At 37.3% G+C, this 15,058-nt stretch overlaps 1 protein-coding gene across 4 annotated transcripts in view; it reads left to right on the forward strand.

Moving 5' to 3' along the window:
- The window catches only part of SMARCC1 (SWI/SNF related BAF chromatin remodeling complex subunit C1), a 185,908-nt gene that overhangs the window by 53,828 nt on the left and 117,022 nt on the right, over window positions 1-15,058 (forward strand). For all 4 annotated transcript variants that reach the window (XM_068557306.1, XM_068557307.1, XM_068557308.1 and 1 more), the window contains exons 7-8: window positions 2,018-2,087; window positions 5,410-5,485. In XM_068557306.1, coding sequence (XP_068413407.1) covers window positions 2,018-2,087; window positions 5,410-5,485 — 146 coding nt within the window. The remainder of the gene's footprint in view (window positions 1-2,017; window positions 2,088-5,409; window positions 5,486-15,058) is intronic.

A 15,058-nucleotide genomic window follows, 5' to 3' on the forward strand; every position in this document is an offset into this window, starting at 1 on the left:
GTTCTCGACTTTGAGCTTACCTGGGGTAGTGCGACTTCTTAATTGGTTGCCAGGCTTTTTGGATGGTATATTGTTAAGTCGTCTCTGGTGGAACAAAGTCTCTGAGCCTTCCTAGCTGTCACTTTGCTGACATCACTTCCTGTGTGTTATTCCCTTTTATGGTCAAATAACATTCCATTGTATGAATATACTACCTTTTGTTTAGTCAATGGAAAGTTGATGGACATTTATTTATAATAATAATGCCATTATGTTTATTTATGCACAAGTTATTGCGTGGACTTATGTTTCCAATTCTCTTATGTTTATACCTAGACAATGAATTGCTGAGTCATACTGGCAACTCTATGTTAAACATTTTGAGATGCTGCCAACCTGTTTCCCAAAGTGGTTGTACCATTTTACAGTCCCATCAGCATTGTATGAAGATACCAATTTTGCTACATCCTCATCAACACTTTTTATTTCCTGGTTTTTAATATTAGCCTTTCTAGTGAGTGTCAGACAGTATCTCTTTGTGATTTTGATTTGCATTTCTCTAATTGTTAATGAGTTCCAAGTATCTTTGCATGTGCTTTTTGGACATTTGTATATCTTCTTTGGAGAAATGTCTATTCAGGTCCTTTGCCTATTTTTTGTTGGATTATTTGTCTTTTTATTGTTAGTTGCAAGAGCTGTTTATGTATTCTGAGTTTGGACTAAATTTTACTTGAAAATTAAGGTTTTTTAAACTGATTCTGTGTAACTTATTGTCATGTCCAGGAATAGTGTGAATTCACATCTCTAACTTTTAGTTATTTCTGCTACTGGGAAAATTTTCAAAGACAGTCAGTGTCACAATCTTTATAAAAGTCAGCTGTAGAAAAGATAGATATCCTTTTTTCTTTACCTCCTAAAGCTGCACAACCTTTGAGATAGATTTTGTATTCTTTGTAAAAGACAGCTCTTACTAGAGAGTCTCAGTATATTTTATTTATACAGAGCGAGTTCTGAAAGGCCCACTGGCCTTTTCACTTATTCCTTGGCCATCTTGGGATATCAGGTTAAGGAACAGGGCCTGATTTCTTTCAAGATAGTAAGGTGAGCAGTTGGATACTTAAAAAAGGGCATAGGCGTGTGGGCTTCATGGCTTCAGTCAGTGAAGGTGGGGCTATTTCATGTTGAAATTGGCAATGAGAAGCCAATTTTACTTGGCTGATTTCACTTAGTTTTTCTACTTTGCTATTATGTGAGCTTCAAGGGGCTTACCTCATCATTTCCCTTTTAGTACTAGAAACAAGTTTTCTAAGCTAAATTTAGACTCAAAGGAATCATAAGTACTGAAATGGAGATGTGATTCAACTGTGATTAAATCAACAAGAATCGTGTGATTATATAAATTTGCACCTATCTTTGGTAAGGAAACTTGAAATCAGAATATCTACATTATGTGATCATATTGTTTACACTCTTGTTGGGAGGACTATATTAACACATAGGAAGTCATTAAAGAATAATAAAAATAGTATTACTGTTAAAACCTTTGATGTAGCACTATGAAGTGCTGTAGGACACCAGAGAAAGTGGATCTGGAGGAAAAAGAGTAGTTGGTAAAACTTTCATCAAGGAGATGAAGCATGACTTACACCTTGAACAATGTGTAGTAATTGCAAAGCTTCACAGAAAAAGGGAGGAGAGGTTCTGTATGGGAAATGAAGCAGTAAAGAATATAGTGATATTGGTTTGGATGGATCTAGAGACAAATAGGCAGGTGGATGGAAGGGGAGAGTATTTTAAATACTAAAGTAGACAGTTGGTTTTGTCAAGAGCGATGGATAATAGGCCTAGAATCTAGTAAGTCTGAATACACAGCTGAAAAACTTCCCCTTAGTATGGCAGATAACATTCAATTAGGAGGAAAGATTTTTGGGAGGAGCTTACTAGCAAACCAAAAACTCTAGGTAAAAGTTAAGTCTAAGTAATAGTTTATTCATTTGTTTTGTCAGATTGACTAAAGTTTTTTCTTTTTCCTTTTCAGAAGAGTGGTTGAGACCTGTGATGAGAAAAGACAAGCAGGTGTTAGTGCATTGGGGGTTTTACCCAGACAGGTAATGTTGATATGTCCTTACATCTGGTATAAAGAGTTTTGTCAGTGCAAGCCAGAGTTATTTATATATAGTTTCGCTTTCTGAATAGGGACAATTTTGTTGATTTGTTTTAGTCATTGAACTCCCTTCTTTTGAGTATTCTCTTACTGACTTTCTTATTTATTAAGTTATAGAGTTCAATGAAGTCACAGGTTTTATTTATCTTAAACTGATGTGTTTGCTGTGTTTGCCAAAACAGTCCTTCAGTACGGTATTAGACTGCTAATTTAGATTTGTTTCCTTTAAGAAATGAATTTTTCTTCCGGGTATTTTATGACTGGTTAGTTTTATTTTATTTATTTATTGATTTTTAAATACTTATGCCATTCTATTACGGATGAAATTATGTCTAAAATGAAGTATATATCATAACTCATACCGTGTTTTAGTATCTAAATGTGAATAAAGAATATTATAAACAAGAACAAATGTCAGTGAAAATGGTGGTTCTTGTTTAATTAAACTTATGCCTGCATAGAGGGCATTTAGGAATAAGGATAACCTTTCATGTACTTCATCTTCTTAAACCTACAGTAGAGCTGTTTAAGTGTTCATTTCACTATTTTCAAGTGGAGAGACTCTCCGTTGTGGGTTTTTCATGTCAGACCAGTCTTCTTTCATCTGTATCCACATCCACTTCTAGCCATACCATATTATTGGAAGCAAATCCCAAACATATCATTTCAATATTTCAGTAATAAGTATTTCAGTATGTATTTCTGAAAGATAAGGACTCATTAAAAAAGAAAAAAAGCACAATACCACTGTCAAACCTAAAAAATTTAACAGAATTCCTTAATGTCAAATATCAAGTAATTGTTGTCATATGATATATTTGATTGATTGATAAGATTGATATTTGTTGGAATTAGAATTTAAACACATCTTGTGATTAGTTGATATGTTTCTTAAGTATTTTTCAGTTTATAGGTTCTCCCTGTGGGGAAGCCCACCCCTCCTTACAGTGTATTACTTAAGAAACCAGGTTGTTTGTCCTGCAGAGTTTACCACAGTGTGGAATTTTTTATGGCATCACTGTGGTGTATTTGAACATGTTTCTCCATTCTCTGGAGTTGATCAGAATCTATTTCAGTTTAGGGAAGGAACAAGACTTGCATAGGTGTGTGTTCTTCATCAGGAGACATATAATGTCTGGTTATGTGTTGTTTTGAAGTTAATCTATTTGAGTGACTTTATTTTACTTATAAATATATTTTTTGAGGAAGAAATACGTCTTTAGATATCTTCAAGTTTTTAAGAATATATTCACAGTTTTCATACAAGTTGACTTAATTAGAACCAAATCAAGTCAGCTTGCTTATCAACCTTTTTTGAACCATAATTGACCACTTTACATGAACTAACATTTTTTTTTAATTAATAATATTTAAGTAAATACTTTCTAGAGAACATTTCTTATCTCAAGGCTTTAGGTATTCATGGCACTATTAAAACAAACTTTTCAGTATCATAGAAACTATTACAGGAACTCAGCTTGCCTTTGAAACACTTCGGTGGAAACTCAAATTTATGACAAACTACATAAAGTATAGGATTGAAATGAATTTTATAGTAACACATTATAAGACATGTTAGCTTGTTTGCTAGCCTTTTGTTTATGTATCAAATAAACTATAATGGCTAGCTCATGTCCTGCCTTCTCAAGGGGCCTTGTTAGTTCACTTTCTTAACTATAGTTTGTGCCCTCACTTCTTACTGTAACATTTTCTTGTCAAGACTTAAAGAATATAAGGTTTTTAATTGTTTTACTCACCATTGCAGTCTTTACCTGGGTAGTTAATTAATTGGCAAAGGAACTTTTTTTCACCAGCTCATGTTTAGTTGTTCCTAGAAAACTTACCAGAGTACTGTTAATAGGTCTGTTGAGCTATACTTGTTCCAAATGCTTTTCAGCTGACTTCTGAGAAGTGGCTAAAGGAAGCCAATGCTTGTTACTGTACTTATATTTCATTTAGATATCACTTAGCTTTATAATAATTTATTGGCCAGTATAGGAGCGTTGATAAAGTTTTAATTTGGTAGGTAATTTTATGCTTATTTCAAAATTGTGGAGTAGGGGGAGTGATTTATATCAGTGAGTAGGATTTCACTGATAAGAGAACCATTGAGCAAAGACATGTGAAGATAGGAGGGAGTGAGCTAGATGGATATCTGGGTAATGAGGAGCATATGTAAAGGGCATGATGTGGCCACCGTCTGACATTCAAAGCATACCACTAAAGCCCATGTGGGTTGAATATAACATGAGTGAGGGGAGAGTACTAGGAGATGAGGTCATAGGACCAGATCATGAAGCCTTGGCAAACCACTGTACGGATTTTGACTTTAACTCTGAGTTCGGTGGGAGCTGGCAGGTTTTGAACAGTGAGTGATGTGGACTGACTTAGTTTTTAAAAGGATTGCTCTGGTTGCTGTGTGAAAAATGGACTCCCAGGGGCTTTGGGTCAACATGGAAGGGTGAGAAGTTATATAGATCCTAGACATATTTTGAAGGTGGAAGTGGTAGAAGTTGTTGATAGTTTGATTGTAGGATGTAATTGAGAGTGAAGTCAAGGATATCTTGCAAGGATTTTGGCCAGAACAACTGGAAAAGTGGAATTGGCATTTCCTGAGAGGAGGATGATTGGCTAGATCACATTGTTGGAGTTGGGATGGCATTATATGTTGAATTTTGAGTGTATCAGTATTAGGTTTGAAAGCTTTATTAGACACGTAATGAGAGATGTGGAATTGGCAGTTGAATTTATGAGTGCAGAATTCAGAGAATAGGGCAGGTATGAGATTTCAAGTCATCAGTATATGTTTGAAGGCATAGAACTGCATGAGATGATCATCAAGAGAATGAATAAGTAAGAGGATTGTTCCAAAAACTGAAACTTGGGGCCTTCCAGTGTTGAAGAGGTTTGGGAGGAGAGGAGAAACTGGCAGTGGAGACTGAAGAGAGAGGCTTGTGACTAGAAGGAATGCCAGATGATAGTACTGTCTTAGAGGACAAATAAGGGAAATGCTTTGAGGAGTGATCAACATGTTGAAATTCTGTGGACTGAGGCTTTTAAACTTTGGGTTTTATGATGTGAAGGTTACTGTAGACCTCTGCAGAAGAGTTTTCTTGTCAGAGTGTTAGAGATAAAAGTATGTGATAATTTGCTATTACTGGATCCTAATAGTATTTCTAAAATGTATTTTTACCTCTTGATCAAAGTCTTTTTAGTGAATGAATTTGGGTTCTAATTTGTTTTTCCTTTTTTCATTTTCTTTACAGCTATGATACTTGGGTCCATAGTAATGATGTTGATGCGGAAATTGAAGATCCACCAATTCCAGAAAAGCCATGGAAGGTGAAAGATCCTTTTTAAAACAAAATTTATTCTTACATAACTTAATAGCCCTTCTTAGCTGTTCTCAACAGTGTTTTAAAGAGATAGAATGATGATTCTTCCTTTCTTGTCATCCTATTAAGAGATACCTATGGTCATGAAGACCTCATTATCCAGGTCTTAGATCATATATCTGCAGTGATGTTTGAGGAGACCCCAAAGGAAAGTTAGATTGTGGTTTGAGATAGTTGAGAGTGTTAGGAGTGGAGTTGGACATCGTTGATGATGTCATTTAGGAAGGCTGGAAGCAGTGCCTGCGTGGCTTTTATTATGATACAGACTTCTCTTACTAATCATTTCTATTATAATGGTTTCAACTTTTAACGTGGAAATACTTTTGAAAGTGCAGGAATAATACAAAACAAAGTACAGTTTTATACTCTTATTCCAGATTCCCGTTGTTAATTATTATTTAAAAAAAAATATTTATATATTCATTTTTATTTGGTTGCGCCAGGTCTTAGTTGTGGCTCGTGGGCTCCTTAGTTACAGCACTCGGGGTCCTTAGTTGCAGCAGGTGGGCTCCTCATTTGTGGCCTGCGGGCTCCTTAGTTGTGGAATGCTAACTCTTAGCGGCATGCGTGTGGGATCTAGTTTCCTGACCAGGTATCGAAACCAGGCCCCCTGCATTGGGAGCGCAGAGTCTTAACCACTGCACCACCAGGGAAGTACCCCCTGTTGTTAATTATTGAAATAATTTATTACCTGATAAAGGGCCCATACTCCATTTTCACCAATTGTCCCACTGATATAATAAGCTTTATACTTAGTTTTTCCCCTGATCCAGGATCCAGTTCAGGATCACACACTGCATTTAGTTGTCACATCTCTTTAGTCTACTTTAATCTGAAACTTTCAGCCCTTCTTTTTTCTTCTATGATATTGGCATTTTTGAAATACATAGGTCAGTTGTTGTTTTAGAATGTCCCTGAATTTTAGTTCGTGTATTTCCTTCTTATTATATTCACGCTATGTATTTTTGGCTGCAGTACTCCATAACTAATATTGTGTCCTTCTCAGTGCATCATATTGGCAGCCTCATATTGTCCATTTTTCCCATTATGGCTCATAGTTTGATCATTTGTGAAGGTACTGTCTGCCTGGTTTTCCCACTGTAACATTACCATTTTTCTCATTGACATTTAAAATATTTTATAGGGAAATACTTTGAGACTACATAAATATACTTTTCTTCATTGAATTTGTGTCTGAAGGTTTGCTCATCCATTAATAATTTCTGTGACTGAATTAAGTTATTACTGGTGCTTTTCTAGTTCTATCCATTCCATCTGTGCTTGCAGTTGGCATTTTGCAGCAGGGACAAGCTTTCCCTTCTCCCTTTATGTGTGTCTGTGGTCTATGCATTCACAAAGCAGTGGCATTACTACCATTCTTCATTTTGATGAATTATCTAAATTTGGCCAGTGGGAACGCCTTTAAGCCACCTCCTGTGACCTTTTGGCATTATTTGATGCATTTTTGCATACCTCCTACCTTCTGGGACAAAAAGATGTTCCAAACTCCTTTTTTTTTTTTTTTTAAATTTATTTATTTAATTTTTGTTTATTTTTGGCTGCGTTGGGTCTTTGTTGCTGCGCTCAGGCTTTCTCTAGTTGCGGTGAGCGGGGGCTACTCTTTGTTTCAGTGGGCTTCTCCTCGGGCTCCAGGTGCACGGGCTTCAGCAGTTGTGGCTCACGGGCTCTAGAGCGCAGGCTCAGTAGTTGTGGTTCACGGGCTTAGTTGCTCCACAGCATGTGGGATCTTCCCGGACCAGGGCTTGAACCCGTGTCCCTTGCATTGGCAGGCAGATTCTTAACCACTGCGCCACCAGGGAAGCCCCCCAAACTCCTTTGTAATTTTCTCATGCCAGTCCCAGAATCAGTATTTTTACAGCGAGCTCTGCTCCTTTCCATGGGTGATTTTACATGATTTTTATTGACTTTTATATTGTGTAAGGAGCATTTAAATTGGATCAAAATGTTAGATTTTAGACCTGGTTCAACCTATTTCTAATTGTGTGACTTTCAGAAAGACAGCCTTTGAGCTTTAGATTCCATATGAGGAAAATGGGATTAACCAAAATTAGTCTTTTTTTTTTTTTTTTTTTTAAAAAGACACTTTTTATTTGGAAATAACTTCAAACTTACAAAAAAGTTGCAAGAAAAAGAATAGTACATGGCATACCTGTATACCCTTTATCCAGATTTGCCTGTTAACATTTTACTCCCATTTTGATTTATCATTTATAGTCTGTATCTGTTTATAAATATGTTTTTTCTGAATCATTTGAAATAAAGATGCATATATAATGGGCCTTTACTCCAGTAAGTGTGTGTTTACTAGGAATAAGAAATTCTCATACATAAGCACAGTAATCAAGTTCATTAAATTTAACATTGACACAATATTTTAGTCTACTATCCATATTCCAGTGTTGCCACTTGACCCAGTAATCTTTTTTAAATTAATTTTTATTGGAGTATTGTTGATTTACAATGTTGTGTTAGTTTCTGCTGTACAGCAAAGTGAATCAGTTATACATAGACATATATCTACTCTTTTTAGACTCTGTTCCCATATAGGTCATTACAGAGTATTGAGTAAAGTTCCCTGTGCTATACAGTAGGTCCTTATTAGTTTTCTGTTTTATATATATAGTAGTGTGTATATGTCAATCCCAATCTCCCAATTTGTACCCCCCGCTTTCCCCTTGGTAACCATAAGTTTGTTTTCTACATCTGTGACTCTATTTCTATTTTCTAAATAGGTTCATTTGTACCATTTTTTTAGATTCCACATATAAGTGATATCATGATATGTTTGTCTTTCTCTCTCTGACTTACTTCACTCAGTATGACAATCTCTAGATCCATCCATGTTGCTGTGAATGGCATTATTGCATTCTTTTTTATGGCTGAGTAGTATTGCATTGTATGTATGTACCACATCTTCTTTATCCATTTCTCCGTCAATGGACATTTCATTGCTTCCATGTCCTGGCTGTTGTGAATAGTGCTGCAGTGAACATTGGGGTACATATATCTTTTCGAATTATGGTTTTCTCTGGATATATGCCCAGGAGTGGGATTGCTAGATCATATGGTAGTTCTATTTTTAGTTTTTTAAGGAACCTCCATACTGTTCTCTGTAGTGGCTGTACCAATTTACATTCCCACCCACCATGTAGGAGGGTTCCCTTTTCTCCACATCCTCTCCAGCATTTATTGTTTGTAGATTTTTTGATGATGGCCTTTCTGACTCGTGTGAGGTGATGCCTCATTATAGCTTTGATTTGCATTTCTCTGATAATTAGTGATGTTGAACATCTTTTCATGTGCTTTTTGTCCATCTGAATGTCTTCTTTGGAGAAATGTCTATTTAGATCTTCTGCCCATTTGGGGGGCTTTTTTTTTTTTGACATAGAGCTACATGAGCTGTTTGTATATTTTGGAGATTAATCCCTTGTCGGTCACTTCGCTTGCAGATTTTTTTCTCCCATTCTGTGGGTTGTCTTTTCGTTTTGCTTATGGTTTCCTTCACTATGAAAAAGTTTTTAAGTTTAATTAGGTCCCATTTGTTTAATTTTGTTTTCGCTTTCATTACTCAAGGAGGTGGATCTAAAAAGATCTTGTTGCAATTTATATTGGAGAGTTTTTCTGCCTATGTTTTCCTCTAAGAGTTTTATAGTACCCAGTCTTACATTTAAGTCTTTAATCCATTTTGATTAAAATGTTTTTTATAACATTTTTTGGGGAATTCCTTGGCAGTCCAGTGGTTAGGACTTGGCGCTTTCAATGCTGGGGCCACGTTCAATCCCTGATTGGGGAACTAAGATCCCACGTGCTGCACAGCCAAAACAAAACAAAAAAACCCATTTTTTTCCTATTACATAATTCTGTCTGATACCAGGTATTGAATTCCTCTGTCATGTCACTTTAGTTTCCTTTAATCTGTAACATTACCACAGTGTTTCCTTGCCTTTTACCATGTTTTTGAATTTCAGAAGAATACTTCTCATTTGGAATTTCTGATCTTTCCTTGTGGTTGATTCAGTCTCTGCAGTCTACTTAGAATGCTGCATGAGTGATGTGTCCTTCTCAGGGCATCATATTGGCAGGCATGCTGTGTCCATCTGCTCCTCACTGGTGATCTTTTTTTTTAAAAAAATATTTATTTATTTGGCTGTGCCAGGTCTTAGTTGCAGCACATGGGATCTTCGTTGTGTCATGTGGGATCTTTAGTTGTGGCGTGTGAACTCTTAGTTGCGGCATGTGGGATTTAGTTCCCTGACCAGGGATCAAACCCAGGCCCTGTACATTGGGAGCATGGAGTCTTAACCACTGGACCACCAGGGAAGTCCCTCCTCACTGGTGATCTTAATCACCCAGTTAAGGTGTTCTGTGATGGCTCCACTGTATGGTTACTTTTCCCCTCCATTTGCAACTTATAACCAATTTGTGAAAGATTCTTTAGACCGTGGAGATATCCTCCTTCTCATCAAAATCCTCCGTCACCCAGGTTTAGCATCCACTTAGAATTCTTGCCTGAACCAGTCTTTTCTTTGATGATTACACAGCGATACTTTTCCACTCCAGCCCTTCCCTCCACATTTACCAGTTGGCTTTCAGAGTTCTCCTGTAAGCAAGAACCCTTCCTTTTCCCTCTTTTACATATTTATTTATCTGTCTGTTGTCAGTGTGAATTCATGGAATTGTAATTTTTCAGTGGTCAGTAATTCATTACTTCATTATTTTGTGCTGAAGTTGTTTCATATTTGGCTACTGGGAGCCCCTTCAGGCTGGCTTGTCATCCTTGTTTTTTTTTTTAAGATTTTTTGATGTGGACCATTTTTAAAGTCTTTATTGAATTTGTTACAGTATTGCTTCTGTTTTATGTTTTGGTGTTTTTGGCCCATGAGGCATGTGGGATCTTAGCTCCCCGACCAGGGATCGAACCCGCACCCCCTGCATTGGAAGGCGAAGTTTTAACCGCTTGACTGCCAAGGAAGTCCTTGGCTTGTCATCCTTGTGATGCACTTGTCATTTTTGAGCACCTCCTTTAGGGCATAGCAGGATGTTCCAGGTTCATTTAGTATCTTCCATTCCTCATGCCTAGAATCAGCTGTTTCTCTGAGGAGCTCTCATTTCTTTCAGTAGGAAAAGATATTAGAGACCACGATCTGGGTACAGGTATGCTCAGTGCTACTGAAGTATCTTTGCTTCTAGGTCCTTTCTATTCAGAGCTATTTTGTATCTGTAAACTCAAATGCAAACAGTAGTTGAGTACACATATACGTGCATATACACATAATATATATATTTTAGAAATAATGAGGCCATAATGATACCTCCAGTTCTAATCTGTCCCCACAGTGTTCCTTTTTGGCCTCCCCTACTCCATATTTATATGTCTCTTCTTCCGAGAGTAAGAATCTTGGCTCCCAGCATCAACACATTTACCCGGTTCATGAATACGTTCAAATTAGTTTCAGAATTGCTTTGCCCCTGCCACTATCATAAACAAAAATACTAAAAGAGTTCAAGATATGTTTGTGGTTCTCCTGCTCCCCTAGCCCTGCCCAAGACTGAGGGTGTATTATATATTGGCAAATAGTGTGTTCATGAGTTACCTGGATGAACCTTTTTTCCCCTCCCTTCAGTGCGGTTGTTACTTATTTGAAGTATTGTTAGGTTTATTTCTTTCAGTTTGATTTCAGTTTTGGTGTTTCCTCTCCCTCTTCCCATCCAAGCTGGTTTAATTTTATATATATTTATTTTTTAAGATTTATTTATTATTTATTTAACTTATTTATTTTTGCCTGCGTCAGGTCTTAGTTGCCACACGCAGGGTCATCATTGCGGTGCACAGGCTCTTCGTTGTGGTGTGCGGGCTTCTCTCTAGTGGCGTGCGGGTTTTTTCTCTTCTCTAGTTGTGGCATGCAGGCTCCACGGCACGTGGGCCCTGTAGTTGTGGTGTGTGGGTCCCAGAGCGCATGGACTCTGTAATTTGCAGCACACGGGCTCTAGTTGAGGCATGTGAGCTCAGTAGTTGTGGCACGCGGGCTTAGTTGCCCCGCGACATGTGGGATCTTAGTTTCCTGACCAGTGATCAAACCCACGTCACCTGCATTGTAAGTCAGATTCTTTACCACTGGACCACCAGGGGTCTCCCTAGTTTTATGTTTTGAATATGTAGAATTCTAATGTGCTTTCAAAAAATGTATGCTTCCAAAAAATGTATACTTCCCCATGAGTTCGTTCTATTCCCATCTCCCCATTCCTTGTAGAATAAACTTACTATTTTCTGGCTTATCCTTCCTGTGTTTCTTTTTGCCAAAATATGTAGGTGTTTGCATATTTTTTTATTTCCCTCTTTTATACTTTGCCTTTTCTGCTTAATCTTTCCTGGAAACTCTTGGTGGTCATACCTTCACAGTGCTCCATTATACTTGGAAATGTGAATAGTTGCCATTATTTTAGAATTACAGACAAAGCTGCAATAAATAACCTTGTGCCGTATGTATTGTCTTATTTCTTTAAGGTGTATGGTCAAGGTAAATTTCTAGAATTAGAGTTGCTGTGTTGAGGAGTAAATGAAAATACATAGTTTTGTTAGATTCGTGCCTCTACCATGGGAGTCTGCACCATTTTGAATTCTTGTAAACAGTGAAGCCAGAGTGCCTCTTCCCTCATAGCCTCACCAAGAGAGTGTATGTTGTCAAGCATTTGAATTTTTGCAAATCCTGATATGTGAGAAATGGTATCTATGTTAATTTTAATTTGGTATCTCTTTTTGTGAGTGAAGTTGAACATCTTTTTGTATTTTCAAGGGTGTTTTTTAATGTTTTTTTTTTTTAATTTTTTTTCTCATTTTTGGGTAAGTTTTTTCTGTTGTCTCCTAGAGTAATAAAAGTTCTTTAAATGTTTAGAATATATTGTAAATATTTAGTTGTATTTTTTAATTTAGTTATGGTGGGGTTTTTTTGTAGTTTTGTTTTGAATTGAAGTATAGTTGATTTACAGTGTTGTGCCAATCTCTGCTGTACAGCAAAGGGACCCAGTTATATACATAGAGACATTCTTTTCTTTTTTTAAAAATTTATTTATTTTTGGCTATGTTGGGTCTCCATTGCTGCACGCGGGCTTTCTCTAGTTGAGGCGAGCAGGGGATACTCTTCGTTGCGGTGTGTGGGCTTCTCATTGCGGTGGCTTCTCTTGTTGTGGAGCACGGGCTCTAGGCGCACAGGCTCAGTATTTGTGGCTTGCGGGCTCAGTAGCTGTGGCATGTGGGCTGTAGAGCGCAGGCTCAGTAGTTGCGGTGCACGAGCTTAGTTGCTTTGCGGCATGTGGGATCTTCCCAGACCAGGGCTCGAACCCGTGTCCCCTACATTGGCAGGCAGGTTCTTAACCGCTGTGCCACCAGGGAAGTCCGGGAAATGTTAACTTTTAAAATCTGGCCTTTCTTTGTTAGAAATAAACTTTTTTACTTGACGTGTAGACTACAGAAAAATTTTTAACCATTCTTTTTGTGTCTCCATGTATGGGTTACAAGTAAGTGCTGAATCCTCATTTAGAGTGCCAGTGCAACAGTTGTTCCCTTGTGTGATGTTTCTGTGATTTTCACACCCACTCTCCCCGATTCCTGGGTATAATTTATCGGAATGACAAATTCTTATAAGGAATGAGGCAGCTGATAGCATTTCTTTGTCTTGTTTTTAGAAAAATAGAATGACTTAAAAAAAATTATTTATTTATTTGGCTGCGTTGGGTCTTCGTTGCTGCGCGCGGGCTTTCTCTAGTTGTGGCGAGTGGGGGCCACTGTTCGTTGCAGTGTGCGTTCTTCTCATTGCAGTGGCTTCTCTTGTTGGGGAGCATGGGCTCCAGGTGAGCAGGCTTCAGTAGTAGTGGCGCATGGGCTCAGTAGTTGTGGCTCGTGGGCTCTAGGGCACAGGCTCAGTAGTTGTGGTGCACGGGCTTAGCTGCTCCGCGGCATGTGGGATCTTCCCAGACCAGGGCTAGAACCCGTGTCCCCTGCATTGGCAGGCGGATTCTTAACCATGGGTCACCAAGGAAGTCCCTAGAATGACTTTTAAAGGGAAATACAATAGCTAAAGAATGCCCACCCTGCAATAAAAGCAATTACAAATACTTTAAATCAGTGGTTTTCAAACTTTGTTGATCATGTATGTCCAAGAAAGCAAAATTAGGAACTACTTACTTTAAAAATATATTTATTTATTTATTTATTTATTTTATTTTTGGTTGTGTCGGGTCTTAGTTTTGGTATGTGGCATCTGTATTGCAACATGTGGGATCTTTTGTTGCGACATGCGGGCTTCTCTCTAGTTGTGGCTCGCGAGCTCCAGAGCGCGTGGGTTCTGTAGTTGCAGCCTGCTGGCTCTCTAGTTGTGGCTCGCATGCTCAGTAGTTGCAGCGCACGGGGTTAGTTGCCCTGCAGCATGTAGGATCTTAGTTCCCTGACCAGGGATTGAACCCACGTTCCCTGCATTGGAAGGTGGATTTTTAACCACTGGACCACCAGGGAAGTCCCCTACTTCGTTTTACGTTTAGTTAACATATAAAATTTTTCACTAGAAATTTAAATAGTTACTGAGTACATGGAATCTTTCATGTTTATTTATTTTTTTGCTTTTATGTTTGTATTTACAAACTAAATTTTAAAAATTTTTTTAACTTTTTAGTTTATATTGGAGTATAGCCGATTAACAATGTTGTGGTAGTTTCAGGTGCACAGCAAATGAGACTTAGCCATACATATATACATGTATTCATTCTCCCCCAGACTCCCCTCCCATCCAGGCTGCCACATAATATTGAGCAGAGTTCCCTGTGCTATACAATAGGTCCTTGTTCGTTATCCTTTTTAAATTAATTTATCATATTTAAATACTTTTTCTTAATGTATCCTATGAAGTCTAAATTCCAATTTGTACTCACTGTTATCCATTTTAAGAATAAATGCATATGCTTTTCGTTAAAAGTCAAGTGTGTTATATACTTTATTTTTCTTCTTGAACCTGCATTTTTATTTTACCTTCAAGAGAATATAATCCTAGTATAATACTTTTTAATGCTTGAAGATCTTACCCCTGAAATCTAGAGAAAAGGAGCTAACTAAGCATGTCTTTAGTCAGAATATTTGAACTGGAATTTTATTTTCTCTATTATTGTATAAAACAATGCTTATGTATTGTTTTGTTGCTCTAGAGGAAATGTGATTGCTATGAGAAAGTTAGCACTTAATTTAAAATGTTAAATTGTGGATATTAATATTTATTAAATATGAATAATAAAAACGGATCACAGTTTTAAAAAACACCTGTGTACTTGCCACTCTCAAAAAAGTACATTACCATTACGTTTGAAACATTCCATGTTCATCCTTTGGCCTGCCCACTCAGAGCTAACCTTTATTCTAAATGTTTGGCTTGTCTTTTTTATGTAGTTTTACCACACAAACACACACACACAAAACTACACAAATCCTGTTTTAGTTTTCACATTTAAAAAGCTT

This window comes from Eschrichtius robustus, chromosome 12 (assembly GCF_028021215.1).
Source record: "Eschrichtius robustus isolate mEscRob2 chromosome 12, mEscRob2.pri, whole genome shotgun sequence".
In the NCBI taxonomy this organism is placed as follows: Eukaryota; Metazoa; Chordata; class Mammalia; order Artiodactyla; family Eschrichtiidae; genus Eschrichtius; species Eschrichtius robustus.